The 24,874-nt window shown below is 37.4% G+C and overlaps 2 protein-coding genes and 1 long non-coding RNA gene across 3 annotated transcripts in view; 1 reads left to right on the forward strand and 2 right to left on the reverse strand.

Annotated features, from left to right (window-relative positions):
* Positions 1 to 13,398, reverse strand: part of TECPR2 (tectonin beta-propeller repeat containing 2) — a 34,993-nt gene extending 21,595 nt beyond the window's left edge. Inside the window, exons 1-8 of the mRNA XM_029286431.1 lie at positions 13,175 to 13,398; positions 9,179 to 9,307; positions 8,559 to 8,690; positions 7,999 to 8,156; positions 6,580 to 6,892; positions 4,705 to 4,837; positions 2,972 to 3,454; positions 863 to 1,788 (exon numbers count right to left, since the gene is read on the reverse strand). Coding sequence (XP_029142264.1) covers positions 863 to 1,788; positions 2,972 to 3,454; positions 4,705 to 4,837; positions 6,580 to 6,892; positions 7,999 to 8,156; positions 8,559 to 8,690; positions 9,179 to 9,307; positions 13,175 to 13,393 — 2,493 coding nt within the window. The 5' untranslated portion in view covers positions 13,394 to 13,398. The remainder of the gene's footprint in view (positions 1 to 862; positions 1,789 to 2,971; positions 3,455 to 4,704; positions 4,838 to 6,579; positions 6,893 to 7,998; positions 8,157 to 8,558; positions 8,691 to 9,178; positions 9,308 to 13,174) is intronic.
* Positions 13,399 to 16,190: 2,792 nt separating this feature from the next.
* CINP (cyclin dependent kinase 2 interacting protein) lies at positions 16,191 to 20,842 on the forward strand. Its single transcript, XM_015827378.1, has 5 exons — positions 16,191 to 16,289; positions 17,510 to 17,669; positions 17,892 to 18,015; positions 18,423 to 18,549; positions 20,126 to 20,842. Exons 1-5 carry the CDS (start codon positions 16,283 to 16,285, stop codon positions 20,326 to 20,328), a joined length of 621 nt encoding a protein of 206 aa, XP_015682864.1. The 5' UTR covers positions 16,191 to 16,282; the 3' UTR covers positions 20,329 to 20,842.
* Positions 20,843 to 22,385: 1,543 nt separating this feature from the next.
* LOC107298017 overlaps positions 22,386 to 24,874 on the reverse strand; it is a 6,519-nt gene continuing 4,030 nt past the window's right edge. The window contains exon 3 of the long non-coding RNA XR_001549143.1: positions 22,386 to 23,792. This is a non-coding gene — a long non-coding RNA (uncharacterized LOC107298017). The remainder of the gene's footprint in view (positions 23,793 to 24,874) is intronic.

Consider the following 24,874-nt stretch of genomic DNA (forward strand, 5'->3'; position numbering starts at 1 on the left):
GGAGGCCCTCTCTGTGGGAGCGTATCGGCCGGTGGGAGGCAATCTGTGGCAGAAGGCGGTCTCGGAGGTAACCAGGTCCAATGCCATGGTGCGCTTTGAAGATGATAATCAACACCTTGAAGCGCACCCGGAAGGCCACAGGCAGCCAGTGCAGCTCGCGCAGCAGCGGCGTTACATGGGAGCGACGAGTTGCTCCCATCACCGCCCGCGCGGCCGCATTCTGGACCAACTGGAGCCTCCGAGTGCTCCTCAAGGGGAGCCCCATGTAGAGAGCATTACAGTAGTCCAGGCGGGAGGTGACAAGAGCATGAGTGACTGTGCGCAAGGCATCCCGGTCTAGAAAAGGCCGCAACTGGTGCAAAGTAAAGCATCAGCCTCCAGTATCATCATTTCCAAGAAAGTTTGTTCTCTCTAGGATTCTTGAAAAATAAAATAATGAATGTCTGCAGCATAGAACTTCATTTGGATGTGTGCCCCCCTACTCAGAAAAAAGGCAAGAATAACTCTGGAGGGGATATAAGGCGCGTTTCCAGATTGCCTTCTAGTAAAAATGGGTCTTTCACTGCATGCTTTCAACACTTCAAATGTGCCTGTCAGCTGAAAAAAAAAAGCCCTCTGAACGAAAAGATGTAAATAATATAATCATTCATTGTACTTTAAAAACACAATTCATAAAGAAAGGCTTTCCTATTTCTCCTGAAATATTTCAGGTTCTTTTCAAAAGCAATGCTCGTGGCTGCAGGACTCTTTAGAGAACAATGTGGAAGGGTGTTCAGCAACAACAAGGAAAGGGTAATGTGAATGCAGGTGTTTTGCAGTCGGGTTAGACAGACATATCACAATGGTATTCCCCAAAACATACCTGATCAGATTTTGAAAGCATCTCTTTCTCAACATTTGACCTGACTTTATCCCGCGGAAGATGGCAAGCTCCCATTTCTGTCACATTTGTCTCAGAAGATGAACAAATCAAGCCATGCCCATAGATGTCCTCTTCATCACTTGATGCATCTCTCTCAGCTCTAGCACTGTGAGAGTTACTCATCCATCCACTGCCATGTTCAGTGATGATGCCTTTGAAATCCTGTCCAGGTAGCATCCTCTCTTGAGGATTTATTTCTTTTTCAGAAACAGCAGGATAATGCTCAGGAGGATTTCCAGGGACTCTGGATCGTAAAGATGGTTGCTGCTCCATTACCTGAGCAACTTCACTCCGAACAAACAATTCATCAGTGTAAAAAGTAGTGTTCCTATTTACAGATATCCCTTTTGCAGAGTTGGTCTCTTCTAGGGAAGCCGAAGTATCCAGCAGATGTAATTCATTTAAAGTGCACTTTGTTTTACATAGAAGAGGAAAATGCTCTTCATCTGGCGATATCCGTTTTGGGCCGGTTTCTATTTTTTCAGACAGGAGGTTCCGGTTGTGTTCACTATCATCACTACCCATTTTGTTTTCCACAAGAAGCAAGCAGGAATTCGTAACAGGTGACGAATCTTCTTCATTCTTACAATTAGAAAGTTTTAGCAGTTCTAGTGCCTCCTGGCTGCCATCAGGTGTTAGAGCAACTATCGACTCCAGAGACTGAAGGACACTGAATGCTTCAGTATCATTTTGTGTATCCATACTGAACACAGAACAGATGCTTAAACAGTCTGTGGTGCTGCCTTGGAGGCTAGAACTAATGGAGCATGATTTCACATTTAGAATCTGAAGACTATCAGCGAAGGCTTGCTGTTCATAAGATGGTGTGCTTCCTAGAGAGGTAGGATTTCTCCTGGTGCCATTTTCTAAATTCAAATGTAGTTGGAAAAGGTGGAGAGGTAAGATAAGTTAAAGGAAGGAAAGGAGAAGTTTATTAAGAGCCAAACACCACAAATAAAAATTAAAAATTTGAAATTATACTTCATTCTGACTTTACCCTAAGTGAGCCCGTAGACTTAAACTGCCTACATGAACGCTAGCAATAACAGAAATACATTTTCTTTAGTGTGGTGCCCTCTGAGTATACAACTGCTACCCTGGATAGGAATACTAGGTGTTGTGATCTCATAAATCTGGAAGGCACTGAACTGGATGTCATGAAGTATTTTATGGTCACTCTAAAGTAGAAATGCTACTGAAGATTTCAGGCAAGAAAGTCTTCTTCAACTCTGTTTTTTTTAAAGCTTATTTAGCTGAAGATGCTGGAAATTAAACCTGAGTTCTTTTATAAAGAGAAAACACATTTTGTCACTAAACATGATACTCCCAATTGCAACTTTAGCACAAACGTAACTAAAATATTGTGGTACCTAAGAAACAGAGCCCTGAATCAGAAAAGCACTTTCTTTTGCCATAAATTAAGTAGGAAATTTGTCTCACCTTGTTCCATGCCCTCCTCTGCACTATAAAATAGCAACATCATTAATCTACCTACCCAAGACTGCTTTAGGATTAGAAGCAGCATTTTGGAATATCTGAACTGCTATAGAAAGGCTGTTTTCTGCTATAATCATTCCCAACACCAGGAATAAAACATAAAATCCAATACTTGATTCCACATTTGAAATTGGAACATCATATTTCATCCTTCTGCTTTAAAAACATATTGACTCAGTTGTGCAGGTCCTTGGACCAAGAGATACTGAAAGCTAGCTAAAGCCAGGAATCCAATCAGGGGTAAAATTTACTATCCAATTAAGACAGAATTACCTGTGTAAATGACAAGTGTAATCTGAATCAAAATAGCCTGACCACCATATGCCATGATCCAAAAAGCAAAGGTACTGGGTAAAACTCTTATCTTAATGATAACAAATGTATAAACTAATTCATTCTGAGATATGTTGATTAACAATGGTAAAAATTAGTGTTAATTTTATAACTCATTAATCCTGTAACATTCTATTAGATCCGAGTGGAATTTTACAGGCTACATACAAAAGGGGGAAAAATTAAGAATGTAATTAGTTTTTCTCACTAAGCATTTACCTGGCTTTTTCTTTTTCTTCTTTTTCACTTTGATTGGTTTTATAATCAGTTCCTGGTTGAAATCTTCTGAGCTGATCAGGCTCAACCTTTGTGAAATTTGTGGATCCACTCTCTGTGTTTCTGATGATGTTTGATCCCCATTGGTCAAGGAACTGGAGCCACTGTCCACAGAATTCATAGAGCTGCTCCTGCTTCTTGACTCACTGACTACAGAGTAGCCTCTTCTTCTTGGGTCAGTGTTCAAGTCTCCTAATCCATCAAAGCTCTGTGAGCGAATTTTCTGGGCTATCAATGCTACTTCCTGGTCAGCTCTTCCTACAAAGCCATTTTTGTCACTAGGTGTTTGGGGTGAAGAGAAGTTACTTGATTTGGGGTTTGCTTCTGGAGAGGGATCACATGAGACTGAAGCAATTACTGAATGCGGCCTCTCTAATTTTGGGCTCACATTGGACTCCAAGCTGGTCCAAGCTTGTGAATTTATATCTGAAATGTGACAAATTGATAAATATTAGATGACAATTTACAGCAGGGGTAGTCAACCTTGGCTCTTTTATGACTCGTGGACTTCAACTCCCAGAATTCCTGAGCCAGCACAGCTGGCTCAGGAATTCTGGGAGTTGAAGTCCACGAGTCATAAAAGAGCCAAGGTTGACTACCCCTGATTTACAGGAACAAGAAAACACAGGAATGATTTATAAAATACAATTAGTGTAAAATGAGTGGCTAGAGACATCACCTTCCTCAAATGAGTACTTCTTCAACAACATATATAGTTTATTCATAGATTCTGCTGTTTCCATTATTGTAAGATGTGCTTTTAAAAAGGCTAAATTAATCTTTCACAACTTTGCTAGTCATGTTAACAGCAATAGATGTAAACAAATATGAAGGAAAGTACATTACTTATACATTTCCTAGAAATATCCACCTAGCTATTGCCGAAAAAAGGATATTGGATCTAAGAGAATCATTTATATTATTTACATAATATCTGATGTTTTTCCTACAATGATGATGATAGTAATGAAAAATTGACTAGAGAAAAAGGTAAGACCTAAGAACTAATATAATATGAACAGTAGGCAAACTCTTTCTAGTGTCATAACATCTCATATAAAGATCAGGTTAAAATCTTTATTTTCTTAAAACTGTTCTACCTTCACCAAAACTAATTGTTAGTGACATTTAATATGATCTGGCAACATTATCAAGGAATAGTTGCAATGAGATTGGTAGCCATATAAAAAATAAAATAAAATCTATTCATGTTTTAGTGTAAGAAAGGCTTTCTCCTTTGTGCCAATGACTAAGTCATTTGACTACTGAGAAAATCAAATAAATAGTGGAGAGTTCCTGGCAATAATAGTGTTGTCTCTTGCAGTGATCTCCATTTTTAGACACCTGCAACAATAGTTAATGAAGAATTGTTTCCTAATAATAAGGTACATACGGAGATTTATGCATGCCCCTTGCCTCTGGCATTTGATATTAGGTTTAAGAAATGATTATTTTTGAGCTGTTTTACTGAATATAGCTTGTGTTGTTTCAATATAGTTTTTATATTATAGTTATTTTAAATTTTTCATTCTTTTGTATGTACCCCGTCCATATCTATGTCACAGAGAGAGTTAGACATATTTTAATAAAAATAATTTAATGAAAGAATACAAGAACAAGAATGTTCAGGACACAATCATTTTATATATACTATATATACTACTTAATACGCAAACCTATTGACACCAGTCCTTCAGGCCTGTTTGAGATTCTAATGATATCTCTGTCTCCCTTTAAAAGGAATATCTCATTTTCAGTACAGGACACAGATACTATATCACCACATCCTTCCAAACTGCCAATCATGGTCTGTGAAAACAAAGAAAGTGAAAAAAATGATAGGACTACATTAAGAATACAGTTCCTATTTCAGAATTTTTACTTTTTTTTATACAGTGATTTTTTGGAAATCAATGGTATATAATCATCCACACCATCACTTGCTTGAGGGAACACACCTGAGTGGCTATGATTCCCCCTCCCCAGCGCTCAATTGAAGGCTTCCTTCCTGCCCTCAAACTAAGGCCTGCGCATATGAGCGAGCAGCGCACCTGGGCTACGGACGGTATTGGTTCCTGTGCCTGGCCGACACCAATTCCGCGCTTCATCCCACAAGCATGCAAACGAAGCAAACACTTCCCCCCCCAGAGAATGGAAACTTCCGGGGGCCATGATCTCTTTTGCAGAGAATGGGTGTTTGAACTTGCGCGATATTATGGCATCCAGGGACTTCCATTATCAGTGCGAAAAGCATTTCCAAGCCAACTCTACTCTCCCTCAAAGAAAAAGAAACAGTGGCAGAGGAGACAGATTTTTGCAAGGTGAGTCCTGCACAGTAGGAAGAGGGGGGGAAGCATGAGGTATCTTAGTAGGTCGGGGAAGCCTTGGGGACCTGTTTCATCACTAGGCCCATGGCCTTCCCCACCCTGAGATACCTCATGTGCACTTAGCAAACCACGCATTCGCCCACATATTCGATTAGTGAATGTGTGGGCAAAAGCAGGGCGTGATCTCGTTCAAGGTACGAGAGTCACTCCCACAAATTCTCGAGTTATGAATAGAATGGGCAGGCTCCATTACATTCGTAACTAGAGGACTACCTGTACTTTCAAGAAACCAAGCTCCAGGAACAAGATAGACAGCAGTGGTTTGCGACTCTACCTGTCAGCTTCCCTACTGACCTTCTGGGAAAGACAGCAGGGAAGACTGCAAATAGCAATCCTATGATCACAGAGTACTTGGCAATCCATCGTAAGTGCAAATGGGTTGTCAAGTCCCCAGGACACAATCACATGTAACTTTGGGCATAGGTTGGAAATCCCTTCATTCAGCACCATTGTAATTTCAAATGGTCACTGAACAAATGGTTGTTTTTTTAAATCCAGGATTACCTGTATATAGATCTGCGTACTTGGAACTGATAAACATTTTCTGAAATTCACTAAATTTGTTACGGTCTTTTTTTATTTCAAAAATAAATATATTTCCTTTTAATTGCGAGTTCTGGTATCCTCCCAAAATAAGAGATTTCATATACATTCCCAAGTGTATGAACTATTAAAAAAAATCTGTGGCAGCAGCAGATCACATAGTAGTATGTGGTGCCTCATAGACTGCCACCTTTAATCTGTTTTCAATTTCCATGTATTGCATTCACTTCATTGGATACATGGAACATAATCCTGGGGAAAACGCACAAAATATATATTCTGAGGGGGTACAAAGATTTAAAAAGTCAGAGATAATTCAGAAAATTCTCTCCCTATATTAAGTCTTAAAAAGGCTTATAATCTAATTGTCTAGGGGAAATACAGTAATTGCAAATTGTGTATTAATTTCTAAGAGTTACAAAAATTAGTTTGAGAATCATATGCACCTTACATACTACAGCCCAGTGCAATCCATTCCTTCAAATCAAGTTATAAAAAAACCTCCAGTAAATCACATGCCAAAATCTTTGCACAAAACATTTTTCACACTATTCCTTTCTATTATATAACTATCTCAGAAACTAATTACAAATTCGTTGCATTCTGACTTGGCTTTCTTACCTGGTTTACTGTATCTAACACATAAATGCTATATTCATTCCAGCTCAATACCCATCCTTCTTGGGAAAAGCAGGAAATGAGTCCAAACTGTCTTTCTGGAAAATTACAGCTGCTCTTGTTAAAGGAATCCGCTCGGGGATATAATTCAAAAGGCTTCATTCCAGCAGCAAATACATCTTTCAAAAGATATGTGGCTTGAACCGTCCCATGAACATCTGATTTCCAAAGGCGAATCCCAGGCCTCGCAGCAAAGAGCATTAGGTCACTTTGCTTGCACAGCCCAGGAATAAAACAGGCACCAAATCTGCCTGTACTAAAATGTAAAAGCAAAACAATGATCAGTTCAGATAACATATTGGGAATGGGGAAGAAACAATCAATGCTGGATATAGTTAATCTCCAAAGTTAAACTGACAAAAGGTTTGCAAACAGCTACCATCAAGTAACGATTCTTGGGTTATATGTTACTGTTTGTACAAATTACTGCAGTAAGTCTTATGCAAGACATGAAAATGAAGTACAGGGCTTGTATTCAGGGCTTGATTTTTATACAACACCCCCCCCCCAAATATTTTATTTCTACTTTCCTACAGTCCCCTTTACCCTTTTAAATGTTGCTCCCATGGTCAAGAGTATAATGTGTTGTAGGAAAACTGGCAACTCCATCATGAGAATATTTTTAGGAAAGAATGAAACCACTGCTTTGAATTATTCAGATACAGATAATGACTATTTCCCCAGTTGGGAAGGAGGACTAGAAAAAGAAGGCAAAAAGATTTTAATCTAGTTTAAAGATAATAATATAAAAACCAAATGTGGATGTATATAACTCAGGATACTAAGGACTAATTAGACTTTCAGTGTGTTGCTTTTGGTATCAATGTACTGACTTTTTACGTAAAACAAATTATTGTTATAAAAAATCTAGCATATTGTGAAGCAAAGTGTCATTCTCCAAAATATGGATCATCCTTCAATGCATTCCATAAACATTCATAGAAAGTTTTTTAAAAAGTTCACTTTGCCAAATTCAGTTCAGTTCAATATACAAGAAGGGGGAAAAGAAGGATTATTCTGGTTTATAGAGTTTTATAAGTGGTAACATCTATTAATTTGTGAATTAATAAGTTCCCCAGTAACCATTCTGTAAGAGTAGCACAATATATTTTTGAAATTTCAAATGTGCTCATCAGCCCCAATAGGCTAATGACATATTCTAATTCATGACAATTAAAAGTATCTTATATTTTCAGTTAAGCACACCATTTTAAATACAAATAGTAGTTGAAATCATGCACCTTTTAAAAATAACAATTTTAAATATTTTTCAAGAAAACTATTTGACCACTCAAGAGTTCAAATCTTATCACTGTGAGTTTTAAATGCAGACTTTCCTTCAAACCAAAATTTGATAATTACGTTTTTCTGGGTTGAGTTCCCACTTGTTTGACAGATTTTTCTTCAGTATAAAAAAGTGCAGTTCGTTGTAAAGTGGAGATCAACAACACTTTCTGGCTATAGTCTAACTGTACAATTGAAGATGGTTCTTCCAATATCAAACTGGAATTGCAAAGACCCTAGAAAGACAGAACATGGATACAGAATCCTCTGTTAGATAACCAGATTTCAATATGATTGGCACCCACTGGAATCCAACTCACATAATTCATCTGTCACCATCTTGAAAATGACCAAATGTTCCCTCCTGCCCACAAGTTAACAATATCCACTTACTACTCATTATCCTATTAGTCAGGAGATGCATGGCTTCTCAGAACCACTATCAGACACTATTCAAGTTAAAAAAAATGTCTCTCAATAATAGATGTCCTACTTGATGGCTCCCCAGAGGCAGTTGGGTGGCCACTGTGAGGAAAGATGTTGCTGGACTACATGCATCCTTGATCTGATCCAGCAGGAATCTATATTCCAGGATTCAAATTTTGCAAAATAATGTTTTAGTCACAATAGCTATTTACCTGATCTAAATCCAAAGCAGAATAAACTATTTTCCCTCGGTCATCCCCAGAAAATAACTTCATTCCATTAGCACTCCATGCCAAGGCTGTAATGCTACTTTTGTGAAAACCAGACACATTAAATCTCCGAAGCTGCAAATAAAGACATCATGTATCAATACACTGTATAAAAAAGATTGAAGGGAAAAAAGAGGAAATATATATTGGATTGATTCATTAGTCTAGTTTACAACTTGGTATTTCGCACTTTGACTATTTTGTTTTAACATATACATGAAAGTTCACTGAATATTCTAATAGAGAAAGGAAGGAAAGGGAGGAGAGAGGAGAGGAAAGAGGGGAGAGGAGAGAAAACTCAAAAACCCAGGGATTTTATTCTCATAAAACGCCCAGAATGGAGTTCCGGCACCTTTTTTGGATGGAACCTTATAGGGTAGGCAAAGCAGGTTGTATGACGTGTGTGAGTTCCAGCACCTTTTTTTTTTTATAGAAAAAAAGCACTGCAAAAACCTATTGTATTTGAAATCACTAAATAGATTTTTTTAGATGTCATAATTAAGGAATTACACACTTAATTGGAATAAGTCTTGACTAGCAAAAATTTCACATATGGTCCTTACTTGTTTGTTTCTCCCAGGTAATGAAGAAACAAGCTGAAAAATAGCAATCTTGCCTGAAACTGTTCCCACTGCAACAAGATCATCAAAGCAGTTTAAGAGTTTCACGATGGTAATGGATTCATTCTTCCCCTAATAAAACAAAAACAAAATAATGATTATAAAATGAAGAAATAAACTTTACTTGTTTAGGTCAGAAGATACTGTTTTTAAATCAGGACCTGAAGGCAGTTTAATACTATCTATGTAAAAAGAAAGAATTAAAAAGTGAATCTCAAAATGTAGATCTGACAAGTGAATAGCTTGATTTAAGTAAGAGGTATGAAACTAGAAGTATAAAAACTGGACGCTGTCATCATGTTAGTGACTCAGAGATTTTGTCACACATCTTCGTTTGGGTGAGAGTGAGAAGATTATGGATAAAAATATCTACAAATTGTACAGCAATTTTAGGCATTATATTGCTGGTCCTAAGAGGTTTGTTTAGTTAGTTATGAATTTATTTTAAGGCCCGTCTCCATTTCTGCAGCAGATTTATTTTTTAACACCCTATAGATGAACAATTGCATTAGTTATAATATTAAAAAATCTGAAAAGTGTTACTGCTGAATGTTGACAAAGATTTTACGGTATCTTGCTGCTACTACTATTTGTTTTTATTTAACAGAATCGTGAACATATTATACCACAATGAAAGGATTGCTTTTGTTGCAAACTGTTATCTGGACTAAATTGAAGGTGCTGGTTTTAACTTTTAAATCTTCATACAGTTTTACAAGCAAACATTTCCTTTTTTATGAACTTGCTCAGTAATTATGATTTATAAGCTTTTTGAAGACACTAATATTCATAAATTATATTTAGAGAAGCCAGGGGTACACCTCCTCCTCAAAAGAACATTGCTGGGCCCAACAATCTGGACAATTTTTGCTGTCTCCAATCTTCCCATTCTGGAAGAGTGTTGTTGGAAAAGTGGTTGGCTGCAGCTTCTAAAAGATCTGGAGGAAATAAATTATCTGGACTCTTTTCAGTTAGTTTAAAGCATATCACTGAGACAGCACTAATCACACTTGCAACTACCCTAGATTTTTCATGGTATCCTTCCACAGCAACCAAGAATTTAGGAGTGGGAGACCCAAGTGTTATGATAATTATCTTATTTTCCCCCTGGCCAGTACCAGTCACTGTTGATAAGAGGAGAGAGATTTAAGGTTTAGTTCTTTGAGGGATATCTCTCTCCAGCTATTTCTTCCCATCTTATACAATAGAGCAGAGTTGGTTGGCTCCAGGTCCCATCTATTAAACAATGTCATCTGATGGAATCCAAGAAGCCTGTCTTGAGTCTTTCAAAGATTCAAACAGCAGCTGTCCTTTAAATGAACCTTGAAGATCTGGCTCTTTTCCTGAGCTTTAGGCCAGTGGCCCCCCAACCTTTTGGTCACCAGGGACCAGTTCTGTGGAGAGAGGTTTTTCTGCATCCTGTGGATGGGGCTTTACTTGTTTACGCGGCCCAGTTTCTGGCATGCTGCGGCCCAATGCTGGTCCATGGACTGAGGGTTAGGGACCCCTGCTTTAGGCTACAACAGATTGTGGGAATCCCTTTGCAAGGGGGCTCTTATATCTGTTCCCACGTTCCCATAGGATGATTATCTTCTATTCTCTACTGTTCTAGTTCTTTAGTTCGCTCTCTCTCTCTCTCACTCTCATAGACACAGACTCTATATATCTATATCTATATCTATCACCCTGTCACTGAAAAGTTGGGTGGCTTTAAAAAAAATGTGTCTTAAAAATGTATTAATGCTACTGAAGATTTTAGTCTCCCATTATGAGAAATCCTGTACTCTACTGATGGGCTGTCTGCTAAAACAAAGCAAGGCTATGGCATACACCAGTGGTGGCGAACCTATGGCACAGGTGCCAGAGGCGGCACTTGGAGCCCTTTCGTGGGCACATGTGCCGTTGCCCCAGCCTTCCTCCCCTGACCCCCTCCTCTCCAACAGCCCCCCTGAAGGAGAGTCGCCCTCGAGTGTGGCCCACATGGAGCAGCGCAGCCAAGGACATGGCAGCTAGGCAGCGTAGACAAGACTCTGCCCTCACACCCCATCATGCATTTGATGCTGCAGGACGCAGGCAGAGGGTGTGGCTGCCATAGCGCTGCTGGGCTGCCTGGGCGATCTGCGGCGGGCCCTGGAGGCGGTGAGTGGTCCTGTGGGCAGGCGGGGCGGGGAATGGGGGGGCAGAGCGGGGCGGAGCAGGGAGGTGGAGCAGGGGCGGGGCCAGTTTTTGGGCACTCGGTCTCTAAAAGGTTTGCCATCACTGGCATACACAAACTGGGAAGCCTATATTTGTGGAGTCTGTCTGGCAAGAACAAAGAGTATTTATTCACAGAGAATATGCACGTATAACACTTGTATCCATTCTCAGTGGTTAGAGAACTGATAAACAGTACCAAAAAGTTAGACATCCTGCATACCTCAGTTAGAAGTTAGAAATAGGGATGGCCTGGATCAAATAGAATATGTATTAGATAACTCCTGGAGCATTCATTAGACAAGTCTAAGAAATAAGGATGGCTAGAGATCAAAAGAACTATTTGTTAGCTCATTACTAAAATGTTTATTAGATGACATTTCTTATATATTTTGCCTTGTCCCACCTTCTGCTTTAGTGAAATTGTATAAAGCTCTCTTAATCCTTTGTTCTGGGTTCTGACATTTTGCTGGCTGGGACCCCTTTTGCTGAAGCGCTTCAATAAAAGGAAACAAAACCTGCACCTCATGTCTGGTGTTCTTCAGCGGTTTTGGCACCAGGCGCAGACCCAAATTGGGGACAACACTACAAAGGTATGATGCAGTAGAAGAAAAAATGCTTCTTCATTGGGGGAAGAGATTGTTTCCAACTTGTATATGAACACAGCCACTCTCCCAGCTGTTTTCAATGTACTTCACTGTCCTCAGCTATGTAGCAAATAGCTATAGATACTCAGCATAACAATAAAGCAATCATGAAAACCATCTGAATTAGTTTTCCACTTAAAGAGCAAGTACAATTTTCTGGGAGCATTAGTTTTCCAGGTAGCAAATGCTACAGAGTTTTAAAGAATCACAGAACATGTATTAATCTTGATATACTAAAGAATCATTTTAACATTCCCAGTGCTCTCAAAAATGGTAATACCACTGGAAGATTCGGCCCTCACTATATCACATATCCACGACAAGAGGACAAATAAAATTCACCTATCCCCAAATCATCCTCCTTGGCTGAGCCAAATATAGGTAGTCCTCGACTTATGACAATGGAGCCCACAATTTCTGTTGTTAAGTGAGTTTTACCCCATTTTATGACTTTTCTTGTCATAGTTGTTAAGTAAATCACTGCAGCTGACAAGTTAGCAACATGGTAGTTAAGTGAATCTGGCTTTCCCACTGACTTTGCATGTTGGAAGGTCGCAAAAGGGGATCATGTGACCACCGGACATGCAACCGTCATAAATATGAACCAGCTACCAAGTATCTGAATTTTGATCACATTATCATGGGGATGCTGCAAAGACCATAACTGTGAAAAATGGTCATAACTCACATTTTTCAGTGCTGTTGTAACTTTGAACAGTCACTAAACAAACTGTTGTAAGTTGAAGACTACCTGTACAGCATATATTCCATTTCTGTCATTTACTTTGGAAACAATTGCTTATGAGAAAAATGGTACATAAATGAAGTGATAGTGATGAACAGTATAGCTTATGAATGAAAACGTAAATTTATACAGTAAAAAATATGTTTGCCTTAAGTATTTTTTAGGATGTAAATCAAATACAAGTTCCTAAAAAGAGAATGAGTACAATAACTACAAAATAAATATTTTTAATCTTGTTAAAATTAGTTAAAAGAATTTTGAACCTTGTGTATTTAGCTACTGTATTTTTGAGATGCTAAGTTAACCAAATATCCTAAAAAACAGAGCTATGACAATATTAAAATATGGTCTTACCTCAAAATTGTATTTTTTCATCTGATTCAAATGCCTGCAGTACAAATACAGCATGCCAATACTGCTGCCAACAGCTATGTAGTCCTCATTAGTGTCAAGTGCAGTCAAGTAAACCACAATGGAACGAAATCCTTTTTGGATTTTTGTAGGAATGGCATTGAGAAGGTAGTACAAGGGGCAAAACTCCTTGAAGATAAATGATGGGATCACTGATGCCATAGTAAACACAGTGCACTACCTATAGACTAGAAAAGATACATTTCATATATAGTCTTATAGTCCATGAAAAAGCATTTTTTTAAGAGCAAAGGTCTCTAAAATTCAGCCACAATAAACAACAAATAGAATACTCCTTCCAATTAAAATGTAGATTTTTAAGTCATCACATAAATGTTTTAGATCCAATTCCAAATTTTTTCTTTCTGTAGTATAGGTATATACAGTACTAAGGTATCTACCTTGTTTATTTTTAATCTAAGAGAATTTATGCCTGAGATGATTCAAAGTTATAATTGTTTAATTTGTCTTTGTTTCTTTATTCATACATCAGACATACCATACTATTGCTGAGTAAAATATATTAAACTATCCATTATGGTTTTAAAATTTGGCTTTTGGGTATAATGTTAACCTTATTAACTATATAATCTGGGTTATATAAAGTTGTTCAACTTAAATATTGTTCAGCGTTATGTGAATGAACCTTAAGCTGATCAGTCTTTTCGTCTCCTCTGGCACAATCCTAGGGAGAAGACAAGAATCTTTCACATTTAATTATTATGTCAGGCACATTGGATTAGTTATAATTATTATGATAGTGGATTCCTTCACAGTTTAGAATTCAAATGTAATGCCAAACTGAAAATAATTGAAAACAGAAGCAGAAGTTTTCTGAATTTCACCTCAGAAGCACAATGAAAGAAAAGTATGAGCTGAGATAAACTTATTTACATATATTTAAACATATTTCTTCTGCACAAAACTGCACATATTTGTGCAGAATTGTCCAAACTGTTGCCCCATTACAAAGATGGAACATTTAATGAGTTGTGTACCAAATGAGCCATTCTGTTTATTTAAGAAACTACCAGAGTTATCAATTCTACCCCCAAAGAACAATGTGAATGTTTAGTTAAAATATTTCATTGTCGGTGGCTTGCAGTGAGAGGAAATAGAAAAAGATACCTCTGTTTGTAGAATCCATATAATAGAATTCTAGAGATGTGCAAAACTATCAATATTGGAAATGAAACTTTTTGGAGAACTCCAGAACATTGATGAACCTCATTTTATACATACATACATACATACATACATACATACATACATACATACATACATGTATGTATGTGTATATTTTGAATATCCATTATAAAAATATGAAAGTAAAAAGGCAGCATATCTCACTGTACATATTTGCATGCTAATATAATGCATTTTCATTTGACAGTCACCTCATGCAATATGGATTGTAAGATTTAATAAACAGTTTATTCCTCTTCTGGTTTAGGAATTAAATGTATTTCAGGGTTTCTTATCATTAGAAAAACAGATGAATTTAAAAGGATATACAGTAATTAACAGAGCTACTTTATATAGTTTCAAGTAAGGTAACTTATTTTTTCTTCCGTTAAATTTTGTCCAATTCAGAGACTGCCTGCTAAAGTTCCTGCATTTTTTCTGACAAAGTTTTTTTTCAAAACTAGCTTGCCATTGCCTCCTTCCTAGGGCTGAGAAAAAGGGCTGATCTTCTAAGTCCAGTTCCTCTATAGTACAATATTTCTTTTTAGCAGATTTTCCTTTCAACTTCCTCCAAAGTAGATAGTTTATTCAATGGATCTAAAATATTTACGTGTACCTCTCCTTAATAATTTGCCAGAGTGCTCAGGAGCAAGAAGGCCCACAACTGTAATTTTCCCTGAAAACTTTAATAACTGATGAAATTTCAATACCTATTCACAAGGAAATAGGACAGCTCTACAGGACAGCTCTAAAGAGATACACAAATTGTGTGCAAAACAAGAGTTTTAATTTTCATATATTGGAGTTTTTTTATACTTAAGAATGCAATGTTATTAAAAATGTAGGACCACAACTTATATAAAAAAGGAACCATTGTCAACAAACTTTTCAATAATTTAGCTCCTCTCCATTCACTTTTAACTCCATTCACTTCAGTACTTTGGTTGTACAGATTTTTCACAAAATGTGGAATGCAAGATCTTAGTGGGGCAGTGAGCTACATATCCTTCCAGAACTTTAGGTCAGTGGGAAATGGTCTACAAGGAGACAATAATGTATTAGTAAACATAGTTAACAGATGATTTTGAAAGGCAGATGGTTTTGAAACAGATGATTTTGAAAGGCAGATGGTTTTGAAACAGATGGTTTTGAAAGGCAGGAGCTAAAATGGAGGGGAAATCCATCAATTCAATGGACACCTTTCTGAAACCAAAAAGTGTTGAACCCCCAATTTTCACCAGCACCTGAGGGGTGCTTTGGAGAGGCATTTCCAGAATAGGGCAGCAAAACATCGTTTAGTTCTAGTTACAGCTGGCAGAATCCGCTTCCACGCGTTTTTTAATGCCAAGTCTCTAACAGAGAGCTAACCCAATTTCATTCTTTTGTGCAAGTGCAGATGACTGTCAGCGACCACAGCAAGCATACAAGCCATTTAAAGGGGAACCAGATTTGCACCAGCTAGTTCCGCCCCAGCATCTCTTTCTTCAGAAGTTAAGGGAGAGGGAAGAAGACTGGCAACTCGCCCCTCTCTCCTCCGCCACTAAAGAGAGCAGAGCCAGGCAGCAATTCTTTCGAGACATCAGCCCCCAGACCTTAGCAACACGGCCCTTGGAGACCCAGCGCTCCCCGCCCGCCTCGCCTGACTAGGCCGCAAGCTCCCTACCTCAGTAGGACCCGGAGCCCCTCATGATCGACAGGGAAGCGGTAGCCGCTCCCTCCCAGGCCTGGCTACGCTGGGAAAACAAACCCAGCGCCAGCGCTCACGGCCGACGAGGAGCATCTTAGCCAGGCGGGGCCGGACGTGAGCGCACTTCCGAGAGGAGGGATTTAGGATGAGGGTCGCTGGCCGCGCAGGCGAGGAGGGAGATGGCTGGTGAGTTTTCTGAGTGGGGCAGGTGGCGGCGGGGAGGCTTTCTCACTTCTTCGCTGGGCCGCGGCTAAGGACGTCATGTTTTTTGAGCGGGGAGGGCTTTCTGTTTAATGGGGGGGGGAAGCGGGTGAATGGAGTAACTAGGGGCCGGGCGGCGATGTTTCTGCGCGCCTCTGTTGACGCGGATTGAAACCCGCTGAAAAGAAAGAAAATCTAGTCAGGCGACCCTTTCGGTCTGTCTTTGTGGTACGAGGTCAGTGGACTGAACGCGCGGGAAAGATCCAGCGTTGGAGATTCTTAGGATGGGTTCTTCACAGCGTGCGAGGCAAAACTTAAATCAGTGTTTCTCAACCTTGACAATTTTAAGGCATGTGGACTTCAACTCCCAGAATTCCACAGCCAGCATTGCTGGCTGTGGAATTCTGGGAGTTGAAGTCCACATGCCTTAAAATTGTCAAGGCTGAGAAACACTGACTTAAATACAGTGGAGTGGGTTGTGCTTGTCTAGGTAGGCGGCACATCCTGTCACATCCTGGTCTTTCCCTTGTGCCCAGATGTAGACTATAAATCTGGTTTACAAAAGCACAATTGGTCCGTTTACATAAGCAAACAATTCATACAACAATTTAATGTGGTAACTGAAAACCCAAAGCAAGACCGGGCATAGAAATTTGGTTAGAAAACCACCAGAAATACCATATCGTTGCGGAGAAATCTGAGTGGATATCTCCTTAAATCCCCAAGAACAGAACTCAGGAGAGTTTTAAAAATATTTTTAGTTTGTAGCTCAACCAGTGGTAGGAGCCACCCTTTTGTATTAAGTTGTGGGAACCAGTTAGCACATTAAATTGTTGTATGAGTTGTTTGCTTATGTAAATGGACCAATTGTGCTTTTGTAAACCAGATTTATGGTCTACATCTGGGCACAAGGAAAAGACCAGGATGTGACAGAAAACATGCCTAATGTGGAAAATGTTATCTGCTTCTTCCAGGTTTTGCATATTTATTTTGTCCAGACAACATATAAACCTGTTTTCTGTTGACACATACTTCAGGTAGCGTGGTCCATATGTGACAGGAAAGATTAGATCTTTAAAATTTAAATAATTCAAGATCTTTAAAAGATCTTAGAAGTAGATCTTTTAAAAATAGAAATACTAGTAATAAAGCCAACTGAGTGAGTTATTGTGATTTAAATTATTTTAATTTTGTGTTTTAATAAGCTAGTACCACTACTCCTAGGACACCTGTATTGTCCATAAGTGCAAGAAAAATTAAAGATAATGCAGCAGATTGGCACAACCTAATGATGAAATGGGAAACCTTGAATGATAATGGATTTTCTATTGCTACCAAGATTGTGAACATCAAAAATGCTACACAGTAAGTACATTGAACTAATTTATCAATATTCTTTGTGCAAAACTCATTTTTATTTCATTTAAACTGGATTTTTTAAAAAAAAACATGGTCATGTGATGCACTCAGAAGTTTAAAGAGATTATGTTAAAGAAAGATGATTCTCTGTTAGAATTAGACAGTAAGATGAGAGATAGTAAAAGCATTTTTCTTAAATACTAAATGATTTTTTAAATTATTTATTAGGTTTAAAGACAGCAAATTGGAGATAGAACATGAGGATCCCTCTGACCATGAAAGACTGTCACTTAATTATAACATGGAACTGGAGCAGTGCTGTACAGAACTACTTGAGACTTTTAAAAATTTGGTACTTCTTACAAGAATCTGCTGAGAAGCATTTCTCTACTGACTAGTCAACAGAAGCATATCTGCAGCAAATTGTCATATTCTCTTTTAATTATTTTATCAAGCCTAATCAAGATAGCAACCTTTAACATGAAAACATAAAGACGTAAAGCATATAAGCCAGATTTTAAATGAATCTGTACTATGCATATTAACTCGGGTGCCAAACAACATTTTTAAACCATGTTTAGTTGTGGCTGTTAAAAAGATCCTTAGAGAAACATGCTTTATCACTATTGCTTACCTTGTCTGTGACCCTCTTCAAAATTTCTTAGCTGCTAAAATTAGTGTTCAAGCAATTTGGCTCAAAATGTTTACTGAACTTTAGCTTCTAAAATGTTGAGTCTTACTTGTTCTCAATTTTGCTAGGCTAAAATACATGAGAAAATGGAAAAACTGTGTTCAACAACTAAAGGGGTCTGTGATCTAGAAACATACCATCATGCAGGAGAACCCAAGGCACCATTATTTCACACATGGCCTGTTTCCTATTTCTGTAAGTAAATCTGTCTTTTTGTTGAGTTTATTTGAAAATGATAACAATGAGTCAGTAGCCCTTGAAACCTGTCCTTCATAAATTTATCAGATCTCTTTAGTCACATGTAAAAAACAAATGTCCAAATCTCTTCCTGGTTAGCTTCATTGGATGATTTTTGGTTGCATTTCCTTACCAACTTGTTTACATTTGCAGTTTTATATCCCTCTTCTCCCTCTCAGTTGCCTTATTGCAAGCTAAAGAATCTGAAACATTCTAATCCTTTCATTAGGGAAAATGTTCTATACTTTATTCATTTTGCTGTCTTCACTTTTTTCAGTTTTATTATATCATCATAGAGTTGGAAGAGATCTTGGAGGACATCTAGTCCAGAGTTCCCTAACTTTTCCAGGTTGGCGGCCTGGAGGGGGGGAAGAGAAGATGGTTTTGTGGGAGGGGCAGATGTGTGTGCACGTGCATCCGTTGCTCGTGCGAGTGGGGCCAAGAGCACCTGTGACTCGCATGAGGCCCGAGTGCTTGTGACACTCGCACAAGTGAGGCCCTGAGCGCTCATGCAAGTGAGGTCCCAAGTGTTCATGTGAGTGGGGCCGTGAGCGCCCATAACACTTGCGCGAGATTCTGAGCACCTGCAACCCTCACACGAGTGGGGCCACGAGCGCCCGCAAACTTGCCTGAGTAAGGCTGTGCACACACACTAGCCAGCCATTCACACGGCCTGGTTACAAATAGGCCACGAACCGGTAGTGTGCTGCGACCCACAGATTGGGGACTCCTGATCTAGTTCAGCCTATTACCCCATGCAGGAATTCTTAGACCATTCCAGATAAATGACAGTTCAATTCTTGAAAGCCTCCAGTGATGGAGCACACACAGCTTTGCAAAACAAACTATTCCAGTTCTAAAGCTCTCACAATCAGGAAATTTGTCATTTCTCTCTGTGTGTTAAGGTTCCACCTGTTTGTTCTTGTCTTACTTCAGACGCCAAAGAGAATAAATCCAGTTCCTTTAATTGTGCTTTGTAGGACTTACCAACTTTATTCATCTCCTTTTCACTCTTACCTTCTTCTTGGGCTTCCCCTTCTTAATTATCTAATAGCCCAATTAACCTAGTCACTGTGACAAGGTTAAATGCCTTGCTGAACTCTGATGAGTAAATAAATGTATTCAGATTGGTTGAACTTTAGTTCTGTTGGGAGCATATTTCATCTAATAACTGCCATTTTCAAGATTCTATATTGTAAATTGAAATAGATGTATCCTACAGTTTAAACCAAAATTATCAGTTGTATAAAACCTTGCACAAAATTTCAGAATTTACAGTTTTTCTATTCAGTAATTAATATTGTAAGGTTTTAAACTAAATTGTTATGTATTGAGGTGAATGTTTAGTAAATTCATAGGCATACTGTTTTCTTGGCAGTAATAAGATTCAAGTGCTAATCATGTCTGATCTACTTTAGATTCCAAGATCAGCCAAATTTTATGCAAGGACTATGTTGCAGGATGCTGAGAAATGTGTCACAAAAATAGGATATGAAAGACAATACAGGACCATTTCTTTTTATTTCTTTTTCAGATGATATCTCCCTCAAGTTCTTAGATATGTATTCACAGGAACTAAAACTCAAGCACACCATTGTGGAAGAAATTGCTCATACTGCTGACCAAGATCTACTGATGGTCTATTTATCATCATGGTTATATCAGCCCTACATTGACAACAGCAACATTGTTTTATTAGAAAGTATGTTGTTAGAAACAGGGCACAGGCAGTTATAACTTTACCTATTTATTTCATATATCACCTTAAACCTTTAAGTAGCAAGAGATATAGTGCTAATATTGTTATGGATTTATATTTTATTACACTTTTATTTGCAGCTTATTTATAATAAAATTCTTGCATTTTTATGATTTATAAAGCTGCTTTTTGTTCCATATATCACAAAGCACAGTTTCATTCTATTTTGAATGAATTATGAGCAACATGGTTATTTTCAGAATAATGTATAGTTTATCTGGGTATGTAACTGAGCAGTGAGAAAATTAGTGATATCTAAGTAATTTAATCCCTAATATTTATAACATATCAATATGTGGGAGTAGTTTCCTCAATCTCCTCAAACTGGATAAAAGGTATCAAGGAAAATCTACAATCTTGTACACTTCTCCACTTATATGAAAATAAACCTGCATAATTATATATATTGTACATAAATATACACAATGTGCAGAAGATATAGTTTCTCTACTTTCAGACTCATATCTTGATTAAACATTACTACTGGCATATAACTTATGACACTTTGTGATTAATACAAGAAAACAAGCAATAGAGTAAAAACTTCAGATTGTGCACATCAGATTTACAAATATGCCAAAACAGAACAATTCCTGAATAGGGTAGTTATTTAACATATGAGTGTTCAAGTCATCATAAAAAAAATTACAAAAACCTAGCAAGATCAGCACAGTTCCCTTCCATTTTCGGCAACATAGTTACCAGATGAAACTCTCTTATGATAGTATCCTAGTATGTAACTGTTCAGTATCTGTTCAGATTGTATTTATAATCTCTGTTTTGACTTCTTTCATCCCAACAAAATGTTGGAAAGATTACGTTAAGGAAATCAGAACTCTGTCAGCAGGATGACTCTCAAAACAACTAAAGAGAATGGGGACAAATTTGCTATAATAAGAGATTCCAGCCAAATAAAGATGATGTCCAAAAATGGGCCAAATCTGGCATGGAATTTACAAAGAAAATAATTCTAGCAAAAAATCCCCAATGCTTCCTTATGGGAAAAGGGAGAGGGAATGGTGCATCTAATCCCTTCATCCTGTACCCCAGGTACTGATGCTATGAATTACTATGTTACATAAAAAAATAAACAGATACCTCTTTTTGTCACTGCTATAGTACTTGGAAAGAATTCAAGAACTATGCTGTATATACTTTCCCTAACTTGTTTAGAATTGCTGTTATGTGGTATGATGCATTATAGCACACTTAGTCATTTCCAAATCACCTTTATGTGGATTATTCCATGTTATTTTTTTAAGGGGCTGTTGCTTAGGTTTTTGCCTGGGATATAAAAGGTCATGTACATAACATGCTAAACTCAGTTAAGGCTTATCAAGATGCATAATAAACTGGCTCTTCTTCAATCAGGTATGGCTAACAAACTGCAGACATCATCCTCATAGCTAGTTTAATATTCAGTGCAATTAAGGAGTCCTGACTTGTTCCAGAAACAAGCTAAGTCCCTAGTTTAACCAATATATTTTTAAAAAACACTTCCAGAAGCTCCCCATATTTTTCCTGTTTCTAGGAAGAGCGGATATGGACATGAAAAGATGTGTTATTAAGTGCAAATGTAGTCTATCAGTGCACTTCACCAAACGTAATTTAATTTAGGCTTTAAAACTCCCATAAAGCATGATATAAATTATTAATTTTTTTATAATATTGCTTTATGTCATACTCTTCACTTCCAAATACTTGAGAGTTATGGATTAAAAATGTTTTCAGTGTAACTTGGATTAGGGAAAATTAACAATATATTTTACAATTGCAAGTATATAGAATAGGACACATCTGAAAATGTGAAATAAATGAATTTTTACTTTTAAACAAGCCATTTATAGATGTGTGTGTGTGTGTGTGTGTGTGTGTGTATGAAAACCTTGACTATCTGTTTATTATCCTAGAATAGGTGATGTTTTAAAACATTAAAATGATTCAATATCAGGAACAATCTGTAGCACTTTAAATCTCAAATAGCTTTTCTACATTTTAAAAAGGTAAAATCGAATTGGAAATCTGATCAAAACAGCAATCTGTAAAGCACTTTTTTTCAAGTTTATTCAGGATAGCATACACAAGAATTTAAATGTTCATTTTTAAAGGAATTCTGGCAGCTGTCCTTAAATTTATACAATACTTTAGGTAGCCAAGCATTAATATATCCATAGCAATTGGTGCAATATATTTGTCTCTTAGGAGAAATTCATTTTCTATTAACTCCCTATAGTATCACTGATTAAGGCCCTCATTAAGATTGTATTTTAGGTGCTGCTAGCTTTCCTGCAGAATTGGCTCATTCAGCCATTATGAGAATATTGATTCTTAGGAAGCCAATACATCTTCTCTTATGCAGACAAAAGCATGTGCAAGTAGGGAAAAAGTGACAAAAGTGGATTGTGATATGATGCAAACTCAAGTTACGTAATTGTGGGCAATATGGCAATGCAACTACAAAAGCATAACGCTTGCATGGTAACATCCCAATGCATGTTTTATCATGTTGGCATCATGGTTAGAAAAAGACAACCTGCTCCCGAATACCTGAAGAGAAGACAATATTATTAGGACCATATTAGCAAAGGGGGAGGAAGATCATCATTCTGGGGAGGTAACACCTAAACCTGGATATTTTTAGAACTTGTGGTATATGTTAAATATGGACAAGCTTGTGGAACTAAAAAAAATCATATTTAATATACATTTCAGGTAGACTTTCAAAACTGTTTCAAAAATATTTTTATAATGGCTTAAGTTTAGTATCACTGTTAGAAGTACTGCAACTTCCAAAGAATTTTTAGAAATATACATAGCAGCAGCAAATTCTTTCACAAACAGATGTATAACATATAGTACCAGGAAGAAGCAAAGCCTATACTCACAAGAAAAGTTCCTAGTTTCCATAATCTTCAACATTATCATGTTGTACTTAATATATTCTTGTTTTCTTCCACTAAAATACTTCCACTATTAATTAATCATATATTTTCAAGGAAGGATGAAGCTAGTCCATTCAATTTCCTGAGATCTAAACTGATGAACTGTTCCTGTGATGTTTAATACTGTTCAAACTATTAAAGTTTAAGAAAGTTCAGAATTTGTTTACAGATAGCATTTTTTCTTAAGTTCTTGATATATTTTACTGTTTTTTCATGAAGAAACCAAGGATGACTATTTTTCAGATGTTTCAAGAAATATAATAAGTCATTTCATTTACTATGTCCCAACTTGAATTTATCTTTGTTCTTCTTGTGAACTATTGTCAGTTGGGCATCTCAAATAATCTAATCCTGGTATATTTACAGGCTGTAAATGTTCAATTTTTCTTGAGTGTGTTGATCACATAAATCTGTATTTGCTTTATCATCTACAATTCTTGGTTGGAGCAATTCATATTCTTTTTTTCCATATTCTTGCAGAACATTTTTGCTGCACATTTCTAAAATGTAAGAAAACACAAAAATACTGTAATTTAAATATATTTTAAAGAATAATCTATATAGCTTTTTGAATATAGAACACTGCAAGATAAGATTTCTTTCACTATGCATAAAATTTGGTATTTTTATTGAAAAATGTGAATATTTGCCAAAATGAAAAAGGTGTGTAAAGTAAACTGTAAATGTATGAAGTAGCAATTGTAATCGCTAACTAATCTCAAAGCTGTACAAAGCTGTTGGCTATAGTAGTGGAAAACGTCTGCCCAAATATAACAAGGCTTCATAAGATATTTCCAGCACCTCTCCATCTGTTTATTTTCTTTATTTAAAAATATCTGTAATTTGCCCTCAAACGGCCTCCCAGGAATTTTTGCACTTGACTTTGTCATAGTGCTAGGACATAAGGTGTGTTTTGCATGCATAAAACATAGGGTTGTGATTTTCATTTCATCTATATTCTACTGCGCCTGATTGAATTCTATCCTCTAGAGGCCACAGGTCTTGAAGAATGGTTTCTCATATAATATTTGGAATGGAAATCCCCATCTATTCTCAAACCCATGAATAAGCAACTGCAGACTATTTTCCAGTTGGTAGTAAAATAGGAAAGTAGAGGTATGCAAGTAATAAATGAAGGAATGGAATAATGTATTTCCATATAGGAGAAAAAAATATCACGTGGGCAACTTTCTAGTGCCCCATCCATGCTTGCAGCTGACTCTATTTGTTAATATTAATGGTACCTCTTCCACGTGAAAGCCCTGGGCAAATGTTCCATTCTCTATCAAGAAACTTGGTAAACATTACACTTTAAAAAAACATCTGCAACAAAACAGCACTCAGTATAAACCATGAATTTAAAAAAATAACTGATCATTTAAAACAGTGGTTCTTAACCTGGGCGGTACCGCCCCCCAGGGGGCGATTTCATTTTTCAGGGGGGCGATGGAACGAAAAGGGGCGGCGTGGGGGCGATGGAACGAAAAGGGGGCGATAGGGGGGCGATGGAGCGAGATGTTTTGGGGACACTTTTGAGCCTTCTCCTGCAGCTCCAAGCGTCCTCCGCCATTTGTAGAGAGAG

The sequence above is a fragment of the Protobothrops mucrosquamatus genome, unplaced genomic scaffold (assembly GCF_001527695.2).
Source record: "Protobothrops mucrosquamatus isolate PMUCROS unplaced genomic scaffold, P.Mucros_1.0 scaffold3662, whole genome shotgun sequence".
Lineage (NCBI taxonomy): Eukaryota > Metazoa > Chordata > Lepidosauria > Squamata > Viperidae > Protobothrops > Protobothrops mucrosquamatus.